The sequence below is a fragment of the Amblyomma mixtum genome, chromosome 2 (assembly GCF_055824585.1).
Source record: "Amblyomma mixtum isolate Tamu chromosome 2, ASM5582458v1, whole genome shotgun sequence".
Taxonomy (NCBI): Eukaryota; Metazoa; Arthropoda; class Arachnida; order Ixodida; family Ixodidae; genus Amblyomma; species Amblyomma mixtum.
In genome coordinates this window covers 296,566,545-296,589,055 of record NC_143013.1, presented here as the reverse complement: position 1 = coordinate 296,589,055, position 22,511 = coordinate 296,566,545, and the positions used below count along the sequence as shown (strand labels likewise).

The window sequence follows — 22,511 nt, the reverse complement described above, 5'->3', positions numbered from 1 at the left end:
CCAACCACTCAATTGGTGCCGAGCTATATTACAAGAACAATTCCAGGGAATCATTTCTTCTTTGCCTTTTTTGTTGTTTTCTTTATCTCTTCTCTCTTCTGCTTCAATGCCGCAGCCTGCACAGGGGAGCAAAAACAGACAGTTCAATAAACACATTCCAAAAAGCACATCAGATAAAAGACCATATTATAGCTGACAAAATAAACCTGCCCTTCTGCCTTGATTATGAGAGACAGCAATTCCATCATGTGCTAAAACAATTAAGGGCGTGTGAACAGTACTTTTCAAGCAGAAATGAAACATAAACGCAGTCGTTTTGCTGCCGAGTTGAACAGCCAAACAGCTGGCTTCAATAGTATGAACTGGATAATATGTAGTGACAGGGTCGGATCACACAGGAACCACCAGATAATTCTGCTAATGACCAATGACCAGGAACACGTTGGTCATGAAAAAAAAAAACCATGACTAGATTAGCATACAAGCATAATCAGAAAAAAAGCGACAGCCAAGTGAAGCCCAAGGAGAACTGACAAGAGTCATTAAGATTAATACAAAGAAGAAACATGTCAACAGATTAGCAGTATGGCATTAGACAGACTAGAAGAAAAGAAAAGTTTGGCACGTTACAATCAGCTGGAAAAGATTATTTCAACTGAGATTCAGCTTACCAGAAGTGCCCAGCCCATTGGAAATGGGCAAATGTGGAACTAGATTGAGATGGCATAATGTTTATGCACCAGTGAAAAAGACAGTACACTACAGTTTTTCATGCACCTAAGGTTAGGGCTAGCATTTTCCTCATCACAACTCAATGTCATGGCAGCACACTGAGCAGGGTATTAAAGCTTTACACAGGCAACGGTAACTGTTGCAAGCACAATACCTGCAGGACAAAAACAACTTTACACGCATAGAGCACTTTCACTAACGATAACGACAATGGCTTCAAGTCACAGTGGATGAAAACGGCATACGGTTGACCTTAGGGTGCAGCCATGCATGGCAATTCAGGCAACATATTATGCAATGATGAGGAAGACGTGCTTGGAGTTGAAGGGCAACTGCGCCGGTTTTTCCTCTTCTAACATTCCTAGGAGTACCCTGTCTCTGGCACAACAAACCATTTTTCGATATAGCAAGTGCACCAATATTAAAAAAGCAAACTCAGCAAACCAAAACCGAAACTGTGTTTGTGGCTAGGGATGATGCTCTGGTTGATGCAGCAATGACAAAAAGAAAACAGCCATACATGTCCAGAATGGCTCAAATAATGACTGGAAATCACTAGTCCGTTTATAAAATGTTTAAAACAAAATAATACAAGCACCAAAATTTGTTCTTCACATGAGGAGCAGGCAAAAAGGTGCGATTAATATTTGTGGTCTCAAATGCAGTGTTGCCCACAGAAATCACCTCAAGTGAGCTCACAGAAACAGAAAACTTTAAAATAATTTTGCGCAGGAATTAATTGCCACATGGCTGCTAAACTTAGTGGAAATGATCAGGACGAGGAAAGCCTACAGTTAGAGATTCATTACAATACGTGAATCTCGAAAAACCCCCAGAGTTTCAAGATGCCCACTGAGGACTGCTTCACACTGTGCTATTACCCAGTACATAGTATTCAAAAGCGATTTGAATTGTGTCCACAATTTATTTAAAATCTCCTATTTTTTGAATGTTTAGCATTTAATTCATTCACCAAATGAAATAAGCAGAGATCCGATTTGGTATTCAAAAATTCACGACACATCAAGGTTCACTATGACTATAGTGCAGTTCAACCCACTGGAGCACAGCTTAGTGACACTTAGGCACACTAACAACCGCTCCATATAACTTTTGTTGGTGAAGATCAAATGTTTGATTCTTTATGGCTTTACTGTTCTATATTCAGCAGCAAAAGATGCATATATTGCTGAGAAAATTGGATTTAGAAAAAAATCATTCTCTTTCCCACCACTGAATTCAAACTCAAGACGTCAAGACCACAAAAAAACTCCATGATCAGCATAAGATCTACCCCCATATCAAAAAAGGTAAGCTCGCAATATGAGAATGCAAGTTTCAATGGCCAGCTGCAAATGCCACCTGCCAATTTCATACAAAGTTTGAAAGGACAGAAGTGCAGGATGCCGGGCTAGTTGGTAATCCATGATGAAAAACAGCGGAAGGAACGGGACGAAAACACGAAGGAAGAAGAAGCGCCCGTGTCTGTGTCTTCTTCCTTCGTGTTTTCGTCCCGTTCCTTGCACTGTTTTTCATCTTTGAAAGGACCACATGCAGTAATTTAGCCTTAGAAGACCGTCCTTACTTCTCTTCTTCATAGAACTGCCCTAGACGCAATGAACAAGAGCTCAATGCTCACCTCACGAGCCCGACGCTTCTGCCCAAAGACAATCTTTTCGTAGAGACGCTTGTGCTTCTTGGGTATCATGAGAACGGCCAGGCGTTTCTCTTCACTCTTGATCCTCTGCGCCACCTTTTCAGGGTCCTCGCGGACCACCGTGCCTGTTTGCACACCAATGTTGGGTTTCTTCCTGGTGACGGCAGCAGGCTCAGGTTCCACAGTTGCCAGCTTTCTTTTCTTGGATGAAGCAGCACCTGGGCGCCGGCTCGTTTTCTTCGTGCTCTCCTCATCATCTTCACTTTCTTCCTCGTCACCTTCGCTGTCTTCTTCATCAATTTCACTGTCGTCTCCTTCGGATTCTTCTCCTTCTTCGCCTTCATCCGATCCTGTCAAGAAAGGGAACAGACATGACGCAATGAGCAGTTAGCTCACGGACATGCAGCTTCTACACAAATGTGGAACTGCAGTACAGACAGACATGCAGCTTCTACACAAATGTGGAACTGCAGTACAGACAGACATGCAGCTTCTACACAAATGTGGAACTGCAGTACAGACAATCCTCAGTAACACAAATGTAATGAGCACCTCAAGCAATGCATATGCACTGGTATTATTGCTTGATTAGCATTAGGAACTTGTGCGAAGCAGACCAGTGGAACACTGCACGAAACCAGCACACTTTTTGACTCTAATTCTGAAAATACCTTCTATTAGCAACACCGCAAACGTGCCAAAATGTTCTCCACTTAGACTGTTGAAGTGAGCAGCCTACAAAAAAAGTCATAAGCACACATTTTCATTGCAGTTAAGCAATCTATGGTCACTGCTGGAACTATGCCTTGATAAACGTTCTAAATGCTGAGCCTCCCAATACGGTTATTCTTTTGGTCCTCAAATGAGTGATTTACAGGCTCTAGGTCAAGTGTGCCTTTCGAAGTGTTTCAGATGTTCAGACTGATTTGTCACTTTTAAAGCATGCCTTCTTTACAGCTCAACTTCAAATCGTAAGCTTTATAAAATCGAAAAGGAAAAGCACCAGCAAGGCCATTGCTCCCTACTTGCCACTGTCTTCAGATGCCAATGGTTGCAGTTCATGCCAGCAGCAATGAACTAGCAAGTGAACAGTCACAGAGTTCCTATACATAGTTCCCACAAACAGTGCCAACACACAATGCGCTGGTTCTTTTCCAAAAAGGCAAAGATTTAATAGTCCCACCCCGCTACACTGAACACTGCTACAATGAAATACTATAATTACAGATTCCCTGTCAACAAACCATACAAGGCAATGCAATTATTTGCCGCCGCAGTGAACAACTTAAGGAGCAGGGTTTCTCTTCACAGAAGTTTGTTTCAGTAAGCAGCCGATTTCTTTTTTTTTTTCTTCCAAATATGCATAGTGTGTTCAATATCTTGTTTGGTTTCACCCAAAATGGTCACCAAAATCACTTTGAACTTTAAATAGCCACTGATACCCACTGTGCAATCAGAATTATTGCATAGGCATGTGCACATAATATGCAATCCAGCGCACAACTGCCTGTGATGGTATTGCCGATGGCTCGGATGCCCCGCTTGTGGCCCATGGCTGTCGGTACAAGACAGCATTCAAATGGCCTGCTCTTTCACTCACTTTGTGACGAAAGAGTGACAGAAATCAGTGTAAGTTTATTTTAGTGCGAAGTTATCATGTGTACAGTAACAGGTTACAATGTTAGACCTTTTATAATCAGCAGTGATTCCCAAGTGCTTCTGCTGTGGTTTCAATGCAGAGCACATTAGACCTAGCGACACCAAGCAAGCAGCGCTTAACAATCCAGTGCCGTCCTAGGTGGGTGCACTTGTTTCACTTTTGCACCGTAAACAAGCATCCCGCTAATTTTTTTTTCCCTTTTTTTTTCTTTCCGGTGCACCTCACCAAGCACTACTGCATAAATGATGGAATGACAGCGGTTTAGACGGCGTCTCAGCAACACGGGCTATGAGGGACTCTGTAATGGAAGGTTCTGTAACACAATTCGGTGCCTCATTCATCATCTCCCTTCTTCTCCTCCTCATTTCTTTAATTTCTAGAAACTGATCATCAATCATGTTCATGTAAGTGACCATATTACGCACTATTTGCTCTTACACTATGCCATTTAACACAAAACGTCACACATCACCGAGTAAGAACGGTTGAAAATGGAGAGGGACAATTCCGCACACGGTAATTAAAATGGCGCGGCAAAGTGCCATGGACACCGGGTGGCACAGCTACCCTTGAACGTTATAATTTCGATAAGGAGTCCATTCAGACGGACTGGGGGGAAGTGGGGAGAGATGACTGCTGTGCGCAGAAGGTGGTGGCACATTACTCAAGCTGTCGACATGTGTGTACAATCCATATAGCGCTATCGACTGCACCCACGTCATTTCTTTGCCCCAAGTGACAAATTGTGTTCAGCAAAGCATTCTCCGAGAGCACAGTCAATTCAACACACTCAATCAATGCTTCCCTCTCAGCATGGACTGCTGCTCTATTACACATGCATTGCAAATTCCTCTATGGCCTCATCGAAAGGGCACGTGTACTGTATTGTAATGCTCAAAACTTACAGTAGTAGGAAAATTGACCGGAAACTGATGTTTACATTTAGTGAATTTGACCCATTCAGGCACCCAAACTCTTTCTTTAGGAAAGATGTGAAACCTAACAAGGGAGCAATGTTTTTACCTGGAACATCTTCTTCTGCTGCACCATCATCATCAGCCGTGCCCTCCTCTTCTGTGCTTTCTCCTTCGCTGACTGCAGGCAATTCTGTTTCCAAGACAAAACAATACAAGAAATGCGCAACAATGCATTAAAATCCCGCCAGACTCACATAAAAAAAAACCCTCACCTTGACATTTCGACATCACGCCCTCTAATTTTAGCACCTTGGCAAGTAACATTAAGAATATGCTCCATCCCATCACAAACAAGCCTTGCTAAAAGCAGGCAACGCATTTGCAGAAAGTGAATACAAATAACAACATCCCCTTACATGGAAGTTTTACCTTGTATCTACCCACATGCACGAGAAATGAGGAATTATTTTGTTCGATAGTTGCAAATGTGACTTGGACAATATATTTCATACTCAAAAAGGTCAGCTGAAATTTAACAGATATACAGTGGAAAGAGGATTTTGTTTTATATTTAAACATCCACCTCTAATTAAAACTGTGAAAGTGAGAAAAAGCAAATCAGAAAACCACTTTCTGAAATATTGTTCTAATGCAAAAACAGCTGTCAGTACTGAAAGCATGGAAAACTGATGCCTCCCAACTGAGCCAATGCTGCCACTGGGGTGAAGTTCTAACTGGTCCTAGACATGTCACCCTGACCCTTCGAGCCACCATGGCAGCATGGAACAAGTTTTTGCGCACTGCCAGCCAAAATAATGAACAGTTTCGCCTACATGTGAAACAGCCTTTAGGTTTGTCTAGCGATTGCTGAATTGGAAAACAGACCCCCCTCATGTTCCTCCATGAGTTCTCCAAGGCCTCCGCAGTAAATTTGCCAAGCTTTGAAGCTTGGAGTGGAGGCAGCACACACTGGCTATCAGTGCAGTGGAAAAATCATATGAACTACAGAGTGGTAACGAGGAATGCGCATTGCAACATGCTAGCAGAAGCTTGCTCGTTGGTTCAAGGCATGAACCGTAGATCGCAAAAGCCACTTAGCTGATGGCACTTCTTGATCGCGAGAGTGCTGCAAGCAGAAAAGCGCACTGTGTGCTCTTGCCACACACTCCCGCCATTCTCAATGCAGGCAGGCACCCGCATCTCATGCCCGTAGCCCTCCCTTACGCAGCACTCGCAATTAGGGAGCCCCTCATTAATGTTTTTGCAGCTAGCCAGCACACTTCGCTTTACAACAGAATCTCAATGACAGACATGATCCGAGTTGAAACAAATTTTAGGATGACGTGATCCTGTAAAATTCCTGTCGGAGTACATTGTGTATGATGTGCAGAATTCTGGATGTTCTGAACACTCCCCCACTCCACTACAAATGATATGAATGCACGAGCCGCAGTTACTCCCTTGAAAACTAAGCACTGCCTACACACTGCTGATGCCACAATCGCCAGTCGTGCAGTACGCACCGCAATCGTAAATAAATCCCGCATCCCGCACCCGTACACACACCAGCATGATCCATTTCCTTTGCTTCTGCATATGTATTATGTTCATTTTGGATGATGCAAATTTCTGATAATACAGATATTAATCGTGACCCTGTGATATATACATGACCCGATATATGATGCTGTGATGAAGCTCGGATGCGACCATGGTTTATAAGCAATGGCACCACATCCGTGGAGCAGGGGAGGACCCCAAAAGCTTTTTAAAACGTCTATTATAAAAAGCGAGATCAAACTTCAAAGATAACCCATCCTTTACTACCGAACATCTTCCATAACCTGATGCCTCTTAGAAAAAGGGGTCCGCTTAGTGGGAGAGACAGGGTGGCAAAACTGCAAGCGTGTGAAAAACTTCTCTTTCTCCCTATCATCAGCTACAGCCACATCCCCTATAATGGGGTTCAACTGTTAGAGCAGCACGTATAAATAATTAAGGCCAAAGGTATAATCCAACAGAAACTGCAGAACTAACCTTCGCCCTGCTGAGCCTTTAGCATGGCCAGCCTCTCGGGAGGAACGTAGTCACCCTCCTTTTCTTCCACAAAGGGTGACAGGTGTGGGGGCAACACCTCCCCCATGAAGTAGTCCTGCTCTGGAAGCAGCTTACGGTAGTTGACGCAGTCATACACCCACTGCGGCTGCACGTAGTACCTGCATGGCATCAAAACAGATGGCATGCAAGAGGTAAGGACAGCAAAGGTGCAAGAGAGACCACATCAAACCGGCATGCACCAGCAGGTTCCCAAGAAATGTGGCACGAGAGAAATGAGCCTTCTAGCGGACTTGCGATACCGGTGGCAAGGAGCATGAACATACGCGAGATTTCAACAAACCAAAACTGCTCTGCTCCTGAAAGAACTGGCATCAATATTTTAGCTACAGCCTTTATTGACTCAGAAAACAGTAACAACACACAGACTTCAGTCTGTTGATACCAGAATTGTCCAAATCATCTCAATCGCAAATTATCAAATGATCGATGGAAAGGGCACTGAAATGAGTTTCGGTAGCATACTTTTGTTTTGCGAAAAACAGCATGCCTGTAGCATGCTTTCTCACTGAAGTGTCAACTACTACAAGAATTTTTCCAAACTGCTATAAGTGCTTGCGGCACATAAATCTGTTTTTCTTACATGATTTCCTTTTGACAACATCACTGAAACAGGTCAGTTCTATCTCGCATCCCTTTACACACGGAATTGGTGCCGCCTCTGGTCTACTGTTACCGACACACATTTACTCAATTCCAGATTGGTGTCTTGCAATCAGTATTTCAGTATATGTAATCAAAAACTAGAGCTGCAACAACCCCGCACTGATCACAAACACAGCACCATGATTTGAGTAAGCTTGAAGATGATACGGTTAGTGCAAGCCTCTTTTGTTTTTCATTAGGAGAAAGGGGTTGCATGAGATACATAGTGTGCTCACTGCAGAACAAGCACTGTGAAATTTGACACATCACCAGAAGCCAACAACTGACATTTTCTGATGCAAAAGATACAACAGAAGACAAGGCAGATAAGAAGAGAACAGTCTGAGGGCAACGACCAATAATAGCCACACTTTGATGAACGCTGCTTTTCCCACACATAATTCAAATTTTGTCTTCTACCAACTGTAAAAATAAGATGTGCATTCGATGGAGCAAACATAACATGGCATGCAAGTAAGACGACCATTTCACCAAGGGCCTTAAGTTAAGAAAGGGCAGTCCACAACCCACCTGTTCAAGAAGCGTTTCTTCACTTCTGGCCTGTCCACTATCTGGTGAGTCACCGTAGGATCATTTTCAGAGAAGGTGGAACCCACAAAAAGTGTCTCGTCCCAAGACACCTCAGCACCAAAAGATCTGAAACCAGAAGAAAATGAGAATTAAGAGCAAGCAAAGTTCTCACAGAGTGTTTCACTCTCAGCAGCAGCTTAGGCCACAAAGAACATCAGTAGCCATTCTCAAGTACCATATTTACTCGTTTAATCTGGGTCCTCGTGAAATTTGCGCCCTGTTAATTTATTACCCGGATTTATAAAAACGAAGACTTTTACTCACATATCTTGCACTCCATGCTGCGCAAGCATACCAGCATGCATGCGAGTGTGCGCAGGCCAGGCTTGGGAACGCGGGGCAACGCGGCTATGAAAGGCGAGCATGTGGTACAAAAAAAGTCGACGATTTGTTTGTAGATTGTATCTGGTAAATATAAAAGTCAAATGCGTGCCACTGATCACTTTCCTGTATGAACAGCTGTGAGAGCAAACTTCTGGTAACCTTCAGAGCGTGTGTTGAGCCAGAATGCGAAACTACCGAACCGTTGGCTGTTCCATTTGTCACTACTCAGGCAGGCTACATGCGAGGGCACTGTTTTATCGCCTTCTCCACGTGCCTCTGTCTGCTGGCTTTGCGATTGTATCGTTCCGTGTTTATTTCTCTGAACTGCACATGAGCAGTCATGCCATCATGCGGGGATCTATACAACGTGGGTCTGGGGAGAGGGGCTAAGTGCTGACTTATGTTTAGAGTCAACTTTTTTGCCCAAAGGGCACGAGTTTCAGGGTCGACTTTTATGCGGCAATGTACCCAATACACCACGCATTATTACCTTTGTAGAGTTTTCTAGGACGTGTTCGTGAAATCTCTGCATAATTCACGCACTCCCTTTTTTTCAGGAAAAGAATGTGCACAAATTACGCAAGTAAATATGGTAAGTAAAATTAGACATCTATGCATAATTCATTTTATTTGCTTCGCTGCCGGCACACACTGTCATAAATATTTTCTTTTTTTTATGAATGAAGTAAGCACACCATGTTCACAAGGAATGTCCCTGACGAGAAACTTGAAATTCTCACAGAACAGCCTCAGCACATTATTATCAGAAATTCCCAAACAAGTGACTTACGCATGTCATAGTGCAACCACATGCAAGGCAAGGTTTTTCAGTCATGAATGAGTGCAATGTCCATAAGACATTTTTGTCACCACATCGGAACACAGGCCAACTACAACAAAATTTTTCCCTTCGTAAAGACTTCTTTTCTACCAGTGTGTCATGAGAGAGTGCTAAAAACAAAAAATGACATTCATAATAGAATCAAGTGCAACAGAAACTGCTCGCAAAAACTAATTTTTTTGAACCAAAACTGGAAAAAGCATGCCACTACCAAGAGCCAGAAATGACACAAAAACAGGGAGCTTGAAACCACTTTACTGTAGCTCTAGTGTTTTGGCTGCTTGCTGCTGCCCGCAGAAACTGCAGCAGGATGGGCACGTGCTGTGTACTGTGAGCATCGTGAATTCCAATCACATTAACTTACAGCACTGTGAATCAATGCCTGCCAACTGAGACCGTTCTTTGTTTTGCGGCGTCTGCTTTTGTCCTTCGGTCACAGACGAGATTTCACTGCTAGTAGAGCTTCGCAAAAACTTTTTTTTGCATCGAGGTTAGCCACAGACGATGTGAAGTTTAAATTAAATCTGACCAAACCAGACAACGAACCCACCAGAACATAATTCAAAAGAAAACAGACTGCCATATGCCATGCAAACCTCACTGTTTGCAACACTTCAGGAATGCCCAAGGCGTGCGCTTGATGTGCAGAATGCGTTCCTGCTCCCATCAGCTACACAGCGCTTTGGCATGATAATCTCACCTAGAATTGCTGAACACTTTTCCACAGTACCGCAATGGGTCAGCCAAGTCATATTTCAGCCACCAGCTTTTCAATCCATGCCATCCCTAACCTATTCATTCTCAATGGGTCTGGCTTAAGAAGGTTCTCGGTGGTGAATACTTACGTCACATCCGTAAATGGCCTAATTGTGCGATATGCCAGCAGGTGCATGTGTCAACTACTACAAAGCTTTTTAAATACTTATAACAACAGTACTGGTCCTCTGCGAAGCGCAGAACATTGTTGCAGTTAATTTTATGACACAGCCAATAAGAGGAATTCTAACCAAAGCAAAATTTTGTTGCAGTTGGCCTTCAAGCTTCAAGAATTGTGCGTCTTACCGCAACACAAAGGTGAGCGATTCTCGCGGGACTTCTCGTCCAAGGAACACTCTCAAGCCTGAGAAGAGGTTCAAAAACTTCTTGTGCTTTTCCTCTTCACTCTTGATGTCGACATTAGTCTCACCCTCAACCTGAAACAATGCACAGAACAATCAAACAGTGCTAATGTCACGAAATAGCTAGTGACAACGTTAAATGTCAAAAAGCCATTTATAGCATAACAAAGTCTGATTAAGTGAAGTAATTTACTGACTTCTGATTAAAAATGTAATGTAATGCCCCACTGCAAAGGCAATCACACGAGTTCAGGGATCTCAAGCTCTTGAGAAATTGACTGCATCTTAGCAGGAACAAAAAAGAAAAGCCATTCTTGGTGGCTGGAATGGCCAAGAGTGTTTTGGAGCAGGCCTTGTTAAAGGAAAGTTTTTATTTTCACGACTATATAGGTGTAAAACAAACAGAAAAAAGACACTCAATAGTACAACAAAAATGTAGCAACTTGACTGTTAGAACCAGCTGAACCAGCATTCAGAGAACTAGTATCACAAATGCAACACACAATAGCCACAAAAGTGTGGCTACGACGAATTAAAAATTCGCGCATGAAACAGAACTGCATCGAAATTCAGGTCTTTCGTCCAAGTAAAAAAAAAGTCCGCTGTGCCCCTTGGTTTCTGTGGCTGTTGGCTTCTGTCATATTTATAACGAGCCCCTCATTCCTCTTCCCTTGTTTGCTTGATTGCTTAGCGAGGGCATCGGATCTGGCAGCCTTGACGCCATAGGAAGCATAAGAGGGTTCTCACGCAGCTTCCACCCTCTCCGTTCGATGACGTTCTACGTCACACCTGTGGTAACTCATGACGTTCTACGTCCGCCGCTTATGAACGTGGGTGGCGCTGATGAACACTCTCAAGTTTAGGTTACTTGTAAACATAAATACCCCCGAAAGCAGAAGATTTGACAGCCGTCGCCGTAGCTCAGAGGTAGAGCACCGGACGCGTAATTCGGAGGTCGTGGGTTCGGATCCCACCGGCGGCATGTGGTTGTTTTTTCTTCTGCTTTTCTAATCAATTAGCTGTAAGCGATAACATATTCAGTAATATTCTAAATTGATCAACACCACAAAATAAATAAATTAATTTAAAAAAAAAATCCCCTGTGCCCCTTGGTTTCTGTGGCTGTTGGCTTCTGTCAATGCAAAGGTAAATTATTTTCCTAGGTTCCACCGTAAATTTGTCAAGCCAGCCAGGCTTCGAAGACTGGAGCGGCGGCGGCTCACGTTGACTGTAAGCATGGCGTCAAAATTGTGCAAACCATGCCGCACTAGCAGAGACCTGCTTGTTGTTTAGTGGCATGATATGTGGGCAGTCTCCTGATGGCACTTTCTTCGGCTTTCAAGTTTCTTGACAGTGGGAGTGGTGTGAGCAGGAAAGCCTGCCGTGCTATCCTGCTTATGTGGCCACGCCATTCTTGATGTGAGCAGACTCCTGCACACTCGCACCCGCACCCCACAGGTAGGGCGGAAGCCCTTTTTCAAATCACTCGCATTTAAAGGGACCCTCGTCAATGTCTTGCTGCTGGCTGACCAGCTGTTCATTAGTAGTGGCAGTTGTAACAAGTAAGCATGAGTGTTATGTCTTGCACTGGGCCAGACAATCTAAGACAACCAAGCAACATCACATGTCGATACAACAGGACATGTACATCCCACGCTTCTCCTCTACGTTACCTACTAAATGAGATGCAAGCTAAAAAAAAAACTACACACGCCAAATTCGACAGGAATAAATGGTGCAATCCCCTGTGTGCTTTAACCAATGGCATGCCGATGATCAGCCACTGCCTTCATTTATTGCCGGCTTTAGACTTTCTTAACAATGATTTCATTCCTGCCAAAAACCTGCTGTCTAATAAGATGTGCAGACAGCTCACATTTGATTTTATATAAATTTATTTCAACCCAAACGCTTCGTAGAATAGCACACTACAACATGAAATTATTTAGTGAAGTTGCATGGCTACCTTGATTAGGGTACCATGCATTTTCCGGACTTCTGTACTAATCAGTTTTTGTACCTCAACATTGCACACGATAAAAGAAAAAAAAAATGTTGACAGCACTCTTTCCAACACGCTTCAACTAATTACTGGTACAGCAGTGAACATTCGCTTCACTTGTTTCGGACGCTTTAGGTTTCACCTTTGACTATGCTTTATCGCTGTGGTGCAATGTGCAGAGGCAGCCAAAACAAAAAATGGCTGAGGCTTAGCTACGGTTAAGCCTAGTCAGATGCGAAGCATATTGATGGCTAGGCTTGGTAAAGTCCCTCGCTTTGTTCTTCAGTTGTTGTAGAACGTTGTCGCCGAGCCGAATATTGAGCACGCCGCTTAGCCAGACGTTCATCCCGCTCTTCATCGGTCTCTGTGGCACGCTGAAGCTTTCGCTTCTCGTTCAAATCAGCCCTGCTTCTAGGCGGCATCCCAACACCTGACCGCCTCGTAAGTGGCCGGAGAGCGAGGCAAGCTCAGCTTTATACCGCTGCTGTAGCGTCACGTGGTCAGCCGCCGCGCCTCTGATGTGGAGCCTCCACCGCCGCGGCCGACCGCGCGAGCTGGCAGCAGCTCTAGTAATATGCTTCGCATAAAACGCTTCCTTTCGGTTTTTAAAGTGCCATCGCGATGCCGAGAAGACCACACCTTTGCCGCAAATGCGAGGAGGGCGCGAGGAAGAGCGTGTGCCACCTCACTGGGCTCACTGCAGGCCAGGGCTACACTGCAGCTACTACACTGCTGGAGACAGCCCCAACAAATGTGTGGGAAAAGTTAAAAACGTGCACAGGCTGCAGCACCGTCCCACACTCACCGACTCTCCCAACAAGATTATTCAAAAACAGGACTGGAGTGGATTTCATCAGTTTGCTTTTCTGCCTTGAATGGCAGAGAGATGCAGATGCATTAACACTACTTTGCAATGGGCAGGAACCCCTGTCATTTACTATTGGTGACAGCTCGTCTCGGCGCAATTTCACCAAAAAGCCCGTCTTTGTAACAGCGTGTAGCAGCTTTAATGAAATGGCACAGGCTGACAAAACTAGCGCACATTTCCCACCACTGCATTCTGACAAATTACCACTTCAATCAGAGTAAAGAAAGGCATTGGCCAGTAACACAAGACAAAATGCAAAATGGCGCTCACTTCAGGAAATTCGTCCAGCTGGGGAGCATCATCAGCCACATTACTCGCAAGGATCGACTTCAGTTTGCTGTTCAAGGAGGCAATGCGCTGCATGAAGAAATGAAAAAATCTCATGACTCATGCCAAAAAACATACCAGCAAAAATTCATTACATGTGACAGCGATTTGGCGACATGTAAAAGTGCATGGAGACATAAAAACAGCTGCTGCAGCTACTTTTCAATCACTCAGGCTTCTATTCGCACAGCAAAAAGTCACAAGAGCTCTTCTAAAGCATCCCTGCCAATTGAACAACAATTGTTTGTGTATGAGAATCTATTTGCAAGGACAACAGATGGGGTAACAATAGCCCAACAGCATACAACGATAATCATGAAACATTTCCAATGGTACCCACAACTTCACTGACCCCCAGAACATATCTAATGAATGGGAACAACTTTGATCCCGCCTGCTCTTAGCTGGCCTTGTGTGCAGAACATCAAATCTTTCCTAGTGCTCAAGCACCCTTACAGTTAGCTCACTCTCCCAAATGATAGTAAAGCACATTCAATAAAAAGCAAACCAGACCAATCCATCAGTGTGCTTTACATCTGAGAGCATAGAACAACTTCCAGACTATGATGAAGCACTTAAAACGTAGTTCTGCTGTCTACAACGTAACATAAACTGCATGTGCTATCTGTGCTGCTATTTCATAAGTCAACAAGACGAAAAAATGACACATGAACCGCAAAATGTTGTGACAATCTAGTTTTCCACACCCAGAAAACTAGCGTTCACTCAAGCCATGACTGAGGTTCTTACGTACACTTCGGTAGCACATTACATGTACAGCAGTAAGTTGAACTGCACACATGCAGGGTTCTTCCAAAATATCTGGGCTGCTTTGCACACAACAGAAACAGTTCTGAAGAGATGAAGCACAACCTATGCTGCACCAAATGTGATTAACTATTTTGGTGAACATGGACATTTTTCTCCATGTCCAAAAATCTACAGCATCAAGAATGCAACCAAGGCGTCATGCTGCATTTCAGAAAGTCAAATTATTAGACCTTCCGAGCCAGAGAAAACTTGCACAATCCCAAGATGATTAACTGTAAGCTCCACCAAGGGCACTTTAAGCACGAAATCTCAGCATGCCAGCTTTTTGCATTAACATCCATCCGAATTTAGCTGACATGGCTGGGAATCTAAAACATGACCGTACGTTCAGCAGCAGAAAACCATAGTCACCAAGCCACTGCAGCGGCTATATTGCAGCGCACAGCTTGGTAATGCACAAAGCGACATGTGCTTTTGCAAAGTCACATACAAGTGCGACACTGTTTTAAGTCAAGGTATGACATCAAAAGCCATTGTTTTCCCAACTATTCTCAATGCAGAAACTGAACAACTATTGGAAAAAAGATGGAATTTCTTGACAACAGGACGCAAAAGCAAGAAAACAGATTAGAGCGTTTTTTTTTTTTCATTTGAAAAGCAGAACGAAAAATCAGGCAAGCCAGATACATCCAATGATAAAACATGATTTGAAGAAGTCAGCTGCATAAAGGGAAGAGGAGCTTGGAAATCTGAGTTACTACTTTGACGAAAGAATAACTGTGCTTACCTCTGAGGCCTCATCTTCATCATCAATGTCGACAGGCTCCACAGGTTCATTTTCAAGCTGCACGTGAAAACAGAATGACTCCATTCAGTCTTTTTATGCCGATGAGTGCATAAAAGACAAACCACTGCACCCAGTGGTTACTAGATCTTACAAGTGCACTGTAGTCTCTGTGTTCTACCAGACCTTCACGCACGTGCGACCTGTATATATTTATATTTATCATGTACATATGTAAATAGATTTATTGTCAGTGTACTCCTCCCCCTGTCCTTTCTACTATCCCCTCCCCTCTTTCTTTTCACTTCTACACACTGCCTGCTATCCTTTATTTCCGCTGCCCCAGCTCAGGTGCTTCCAGCAGCGATAGCAGATGCCGGGGTAGAAAAAAATTCTTTTACCTTCCATACTCAATGCAAAAAGAAAAAAAAACCCACATCTACTCCTACTGTAGTCAATAGCCCCAATTGAAACATAAGAAGGGGCCTGTGCTAATGCTATGCAAAGGGCATTTTTAAATTCCAACCATAGTTGACGTCAGTTACACCTTGCTGGTAATGCCAGGTGGTTCCCACTAACAGTCAGTCCTCAACAAAAAAAAAAAATGCAGTGGTCCAAGCTGGACATTTCAACTGACAAGATGATAGGACTGCATTAGCCAACTCAGTTTTTCATAGCCACTGGTTCTTTTAAAGCATGAAACATTGCTGCCCTGCCTACTATGGCACGGTATTTTTGCACCCACCTTTTGTCAATTTTGAATAAGAAAGTCACAGTATGCCAGATTATGCTCTGTCAAAAACGGGTACAGCAAGCAGGGTCAATAAAGGTAAGATTTGCCGAGACAAGTGTCCCTTTTTAGCATAGAGTTTCTTACTATTACCTAGAGGGAAAGCTGGCAGCCCGTCTATGGAAGTTTGCATGGCGACCCCTCGAGACCACTTCAGCCACCATGGGCGCTCAAAGCATCATGGGACGGTGAGCTACTTGTTGCGGAACTGCAACTTTTGGCCAAAAAATAATGCAAAAATATATCTGTTTGATAACTACAAACGTCCTAACATTCAATATCTTGTCTAATGATTGCAACAAACGAGCAGAAAAGAATTTAAGTGCAAAGTTTGCCCAAAATAAGAGACGACTCGCTCTCCTATTGGCCAAGTAGTGAACACTATAAAAACTAATATTTCGTAATTAACAGGCGCACTTTTAAAAGTATATATGTTTTCAAAAAAGATGTTGCTTAAATACTATAAAAGGTTTTTTAATGGCATTTCGGAAAAGTGAAACCTTTTATTGGCGTCGTGTGTCGTCGCGTTTTCACTACTATGTCTTTTGCACACTGCGTTCGCGCGAAAGTCGTCTGCGCACACACGGACAGCGTTTTTGGAATGAAACATCTTAGTAATGACACTCCGTGTTCCTGAAAAACTACGACTGTCCCGCAACAAGTAGCTCACCGCCCCATGATGCTTTGAGCGTCCATGGTGGCTGAAGTGCAGCGCCGCCAGCTTTCCCTCTAGGTAATAGTAAGAAACTCTATGCTTTTTAGGATACCAGGTACACATGCAACACCTAATTGCACTATATATTAACTTCGCTGAACCTACAACCTGAGACGCTCACCTTTGGTGGGTAGTGGAGGTTTAGTGCATGGTACAGCTTGTAGTTGACACAGCCCATGAGGGTCACATAGAAATCAGTGAAGGTCACCATTACCTTGAAGTCCACATCAACTGGTTGCTGCAACGGTGGTAAACACGATAAGTATTTTGTTTGAAATGCTGAAATGTGCAAATAAAAGCCCTAAATCCTACCCGGAATGAGAAATTGTGAGGCACAATCCATGTTATCGTCTGGCCCATGATTTCTGCTTGGTAATAGTAACCCTTGATGGAGACGAACACTTTCCGCAGTGCTCGAGTCTCGATGACATAGTGCATGAACTCCACTGAAAGAGAAATGGCACTTGGAAAATGGAAACTAGGAAAGAGCCTTAAAATCAAAAGTAGGCAGCCATGCAGGTTACACACAATATTAAAGGGACACTGAGGAGAAATTGAAGTTGGCTTGTATCGACAGAATACCAGCTCCTGATTACAAAAACGCCACTCATACTGACAACAAAGCTCTTGTAACGTAGAAAAGAGCAAGAACCAAAATACAGGTATCGCCGCCACAGGCCAAACTCGCAAGTACAAGCGTCATGACGTCATATAACAAAACAGTGTTGCTAGAACCAACAGTTCTAGCAACGCTAGGACACGAGAAGCACAAATCACTGAGGCGCAGCCAATGCATGCGCAAATCTCCTTGACGTCGCCAGATGGCGCCACGTGCCGGGCAGCTACGCGCTCGCCTGAAGCATCGGGACCAATCAGCGCCTGCTCGCCGGCGTTAGGTGGGCTCCCGGTATTCCGCTAGCGGTATCAAGGTACACGGTATGCTAAAGGTGTCTATTTGCGAGAACTTCGTTGACGACTTCGAGAACGAGATCCATCGTAACGCTCGCAAAACGCCGGTGCAAACGTAAGCGAAGCGACTGTAGCGACGGCCGCAATAGCCGATAGATGCCTTCAACGTGCGGCCGGCGGTAGCTTTCTTTTCGGCTGCTGCTAGGCCGCACTGCTGGCAGCCAGAAATCACGGAGTCTGCATCACGTCATGTCACGTCATGTTTCACGTCACTTAGTCCTCTGTCGTCATAGCCGAATCCCAAGTTTGAATCACAGCGGCGGGAAAAACCTTTTCAACTTCGAATCTAAATCTCTTAGAAATAAATGCATTTTTCGCTGCCGGCCAAGTGGCAACAAAGCCATGACATGCCGAACTATCGGATTTTGCTATAAAAAATATATTAATAGTGCTCTCCTCAGTGTCCCTTTAATGTGAAGGTAGGCATTAAGGCCAATTCTTAAATTCTCTATGGTATCTACACTTACCAATGACTCTCCGGCACAACTGCACAAGCTGTGGCTTAATGACTTTTCCTTTTGGGAAAGATGAGAACAGATAGCACATGGAAAGGGCATCATCAATGTCCCTCAATGCATCCACGAAGGTAGGGTACCTAGCAAAGATAAGAACATGTCATGACCTTGCTTTGAAGACAGCTTTACATACCTGAAATGTCACTCTTGGCCTCTTTTCACTCATCATTTCTTTTCAAAGTATGTAAAACACAGCAGAACTTGTCGGGCTAGTTGGTTCATTACAGTTGCAAAGTAAAAACTGCGCGAACGAGACACGGATGGCGAAGAGGCAAAGACGCACACAACAGCGTTAGTGTGCGTCTTTGCTTCTTTGCTGTCTGTGTTTCGTTCCCGCAGTTCTTTCTTCGTAAAACACAGGCCACAAAGAATTTTAATCTAAGCTACCTGTGAGCATAAGTTATGTGTTTCCTATCTATGGACATATTTAAGAAACAATTGGTAAAGAAACATTAAAAATTTAGGGGACTCTACCTCCCTGTTCCAAAAAATCCACATTTAAAAATCAAGGCAACTGGAAATGAGCTCTTACTCAAGCTTACCTTTCTTTCACAATGTGGTCAAGCCTGTACACAGGTTCGTTGTTACGAATGTGCTCAGCAGTGTCGCGTTCATTCTTTCCAATAGCTTTCCTCAGCCTCCTGATGAAGATCTAATCGAGCACAGCAAAAGGAAATTGCATGCGAAGCATTAACACAGAGCACTTCTGCCCCTATTATAAAAACATGCAACACTGTTACAATGACAACGTACAGTAGGTGAAGTTACAAGGAAACATTTCGTAATGAGAGGTCTTGTTAAGAAATACTAGTGGATTACATGTGACCCTGAGCATCAAAACATGACAAAGCCATTCAAGCCATTCAATCTAAGAAATATCACAATCAGAAAGAAGCGCGAGAACTACTTCATACAAAACATTTCGCTAAAATTACAGCACATGCAGCGGAAAGAAGGCACACCGTTGTCTAGATGCAACTGCAACATACAAACGTATACAAATGCAAGAGGAATCAAAGGCGCAGAAAATGCTCACCTTGAAGTCCCTAAACTTCTGGATGATGGGTTCATGGGCGATGAACTTGATGTCTTTCACAAGGTAGAATGTGTTGTGCGCAGAGTTGCCGTGGTTGACATGTCGTCGGTGTTTTGGTTCAACCGGGTAGATCCCCTTGAGAATACATAGCCTCCTGAAAAGTGGTTCGCACAATAAATCACTCATAGTCCTCCTCAACAGTGTTAAGGGCCATTTACGTCAGCGACACAAGAACAGAAGTGCGAACGAAAGGTTGGCACGTACCTGAAATCTTTCAGCGACAACTGTAGTTTTCTGCATGCTCTCCTTCTACTTATGTAATGTGTCGCCGCTCCTGAAGTTCCCTGCGATATTCATTGAAGAAAAATTTACCGCCACTGCTATGTGACATGCAAGGGATCGTCACAAATGTTGACTGATCATGAGTCGACAGACAACGACCAGCGCGATGCGTTCACTGCGTACCTATAAAATATATACCTCAGTAATTCAGAACGCCGGTATTATTTTCACTGAACAAGTTTATTTCTCCGATCCTCTACATTACTCAGCATATTTCCCCGCTAACATATAGAAATCGCACGAAAGCTGCCATAGTTCACTCAACGATGAAAGCACGAGTGTCAGCGGTCTAAAATTCACAGGAAGGAAAGAATATCGAATGTTGTCCTTAAACGATGAATCACAGTTCCATGACTCCTGCTTTTATAGAATATTTGAGAGGCAGATCACCAAAATACGCAGCACTTACTTTCTTCTTGGGTTTCCGTGCCATCGCGCCCGTCAACACACGTGCGCATCAAACGCGAAAGGGGGGTGCCCAACGTTGCCGAGCCGCGTGCACGCACTGGCTGAAATCGCTGTAACCCTGAAACCGCTGAAACCGCTGTAACGCAGCGTGGTGAAGTGTGTGCGGCTTATCATCGAAAACATAAAGCCTACGTTGAGAACACTATACAAAAATTTAAAATATTCATTGGTGAGCTAAATTATGAACATTTTCATACATATTTTACGAACTAAGTTTATAATTTGCAAATTTTTAAGCATGAAACATTTTTTACGTTCCAGGACGATAAGGAAGACCCCGTGAAGCCCATGCCTCTTCGAGCTTGAATAAACCTTAAAAAAGAAGAGCGTGTTTATCTGTCATGGTTGAAAGTATAAATGCAAAAGTGTTATAAAGTTTGGTCTGCTCCTCTTTTTGCTCAGTGGCGGCGCGGCGGCCATGTTTCGGTGGAGATGAAACGCAAAAGGCGCCCATGTGCTGTGCAGCAAGTCAGTGCACGTTAAAGATCCCCACGCGGTTGAAATTACTCCAGAGCCCTCCAATACGGCACCTCTTTCACTCCCTCCTTTATCTCTTTCCTCACGGTGCGGTTGAGGCACAGTGAACTATATACTTCTAGTTCACTGTAGTTGAAGTGTACACCGGGTATCTTTCTTCGAGATATCGGAACTCTTTTTCAGAGAGCGAGGGTGATGCTTCGCTAATGCACTTATGCATATTTTTTTATATACAGCACGATCTATAGATTTATCTGCTAAGCTGGGAAGAGCAAATTTTCAGAAGGCGCGTATTTTGAAACTGCAGCGTGCAGCCGCGGCAACGGCGACAATGATCGGTCAAATGCCCACTCTCCGCCAATGCTTCTACTGTTGGGCAGTGCTGCCGTAATCTCTCATTACTACAGCGTCCGGTTTGTTCGATGTAGCACCTCCCGCAGGACAGTAGGATTCAGTAGATGACGGCGTTTTTGCCCGTGACAAACCTATCGGCGTGCTTTATGCGGCAATCCTTTTTTGCCTGGTTCAACACGTGTTGCACATCCCGGGAAGTCAGGTGCCGTGACCACAAACGGAATGCCACATCAGGGAATGGCCACCGGTCTCTCCCGTTGCGGTTCTTGTTCACTTGGGTGATGCTCAGATGCGATCCTCCTGGATGAGAGCTTCAATCACCGAAGCTATTGCGCAAGGATGCCGTGCGCGGTTCATCCTTTGGAGCCGGAATTGCACGCTGTCGTTCACTTCACGTTGGCAAGGTCTTTCATGAGCAGCGCGCAGGCAATTTTTAGACTGATAGTTTAGAATACCGTTTTTGGAGCAAGGCTGATCCAGCCCGCCTGGTTTTTGCCAATAACAATGCAGATTCAGCGGAGATATTCCTGCTCTGGTATTTCATAAGTGGAGCTCAGCCCGAAAACGCACTCTTTGCAAATGTCGAGGATCGAGATGAAAGCCATTGACCTCCCCTCAGGTGGAACCCTTGCAAGAATAAAACATAATCTTCAACATATATCAAAACTTTAGCCACATTAGCTAAGCCAATGCGCTAAGCAATTTTTTTGTCACATTATGATAAAAAGAAGTCACTTAACACTGGCTCAATGCATGAACTAATGCAAACACCAAGCTTTTGGACGATGAATTTCTCTAAGAAATTAACGATGGTCGAAGCAAGATAAAAACGCAGCAACTCCAAGAAATTGTCAACGCAGGCAATTCTGAAATGCCATGGCCGTAGTCATCAATCGAATCTTTTAGCGCGCGAAGTTCGCCCTGCGATGTGGAAAAAAATAAGGGTAGGTAGGTAAAAACTTTATTGATGAACCAAGTAAGGGAAGGAAGTAGGGGATGTTTGGTTGGCTTGGTTCTTAATCCCGGTTGGCGGCCATCAGTCCATGACTTCTGGCGACCTTCTCCGCCCATTCTACCAGCCTCTTCTGTGAGGCCGGCTTGGAGCTAGAGACCGCGATCTCCCAACCGTCTAGGTCTGTGAGGTTCCAGCGAGATGGTGGTTGGAGTTCTCGGCATATGAAGAGTATGTGTTCAAAGTTTGCTCTCGGAGCCCCACAAAGAGAGCATTCGGGCTTGTATTCCCAAGTGAAATTGGCCGACGGCCGACCATCGGTAAGCAATTGGAGAGTGCTCGGCAGCCGGTATCCTCGGCCAACCAATGGCGGCCCCTAGACGGGCCGTGGTTGGCTGCCATTGGGCTGGTTAATAGTTGGCCAAAAACGTTCAGCCAACTACCGGCAAATGATAGGGAATTAGTCGGCACCCAACGCTCGGGCAACCACACGGGGACCATCGTAGGGCCATGGTTGGCTACCCACTGGCTTGGCCAGTGA

The 22,511-nt window shown here is 44.2% G+C and overlaps 1 protein-coding gene across 1 annotated transcript; it reads right to left on the bottom strand.

The window, feature by feature from the left end:
* Positions 1 to 8: 8 nt before the first annotated feature.
* Positions 9 to 20,238, bottom strand: LOC149364600 (pescadillo homolog). Its single transcript, XM_089574548.1, has 15 exons — positions 20,129 to 20,238; positions 19,642 to 19,721; positions 19,378 to 19,531; positions 18,884 to 18,993; positions 18,294 to 18,421; positions 17,170 to 17,303; positions 16,979 to 17,095; positions 15,356 to 15,412; positions 13,741 to 13,827; positions 10,545 to 10,675; positions 8,258 to 8,383; positions 7,004 to 7,182; positions 5,073 to 5,156; positions 2,372 to 2,739; positions 9 to 116 (listed from the first exon to the last, which is right to left on the bottom strand). The coding sequence occupies exons 1-15, from the start codon at positions 20,150 to 20,152 to the stop codon at positions 51 to 53; spliced, it is 1,845 nt and encodes a 614-aa protein (XP_089430674.1). The 5' UTR covers positions 20,153 to 20,238; the 3' UTR covers positions 9 to 50.
* Between the last annotated feature and the right edge of the window lie 2,273 nt (positions 20,239 to 22,511).

Excerpts from the sequence above, each read along its gene's own strand:
- LOC149364600 (XM_089574548.1), bottom strand. The coding sequence starts at position 20,152 with ATGGCACGGAAACCCAAGAAGAAA. Across the intron at positions 19,722-20,128 it reads CACGGAAACCCAAGAAGAAA|GGAACTTCAGGAGCGGCGAC; the intron begins GTAAGTGCTGCG and ends TGAATATCGCAG. Across the intron at positions 17,096-17,169 it reads CTCACAATTTCTCATTCCGG|CAACCAGTTGATGTGGACTT; the intron begins GTAGGATTTAGG and ends CCACCGTTGCAG.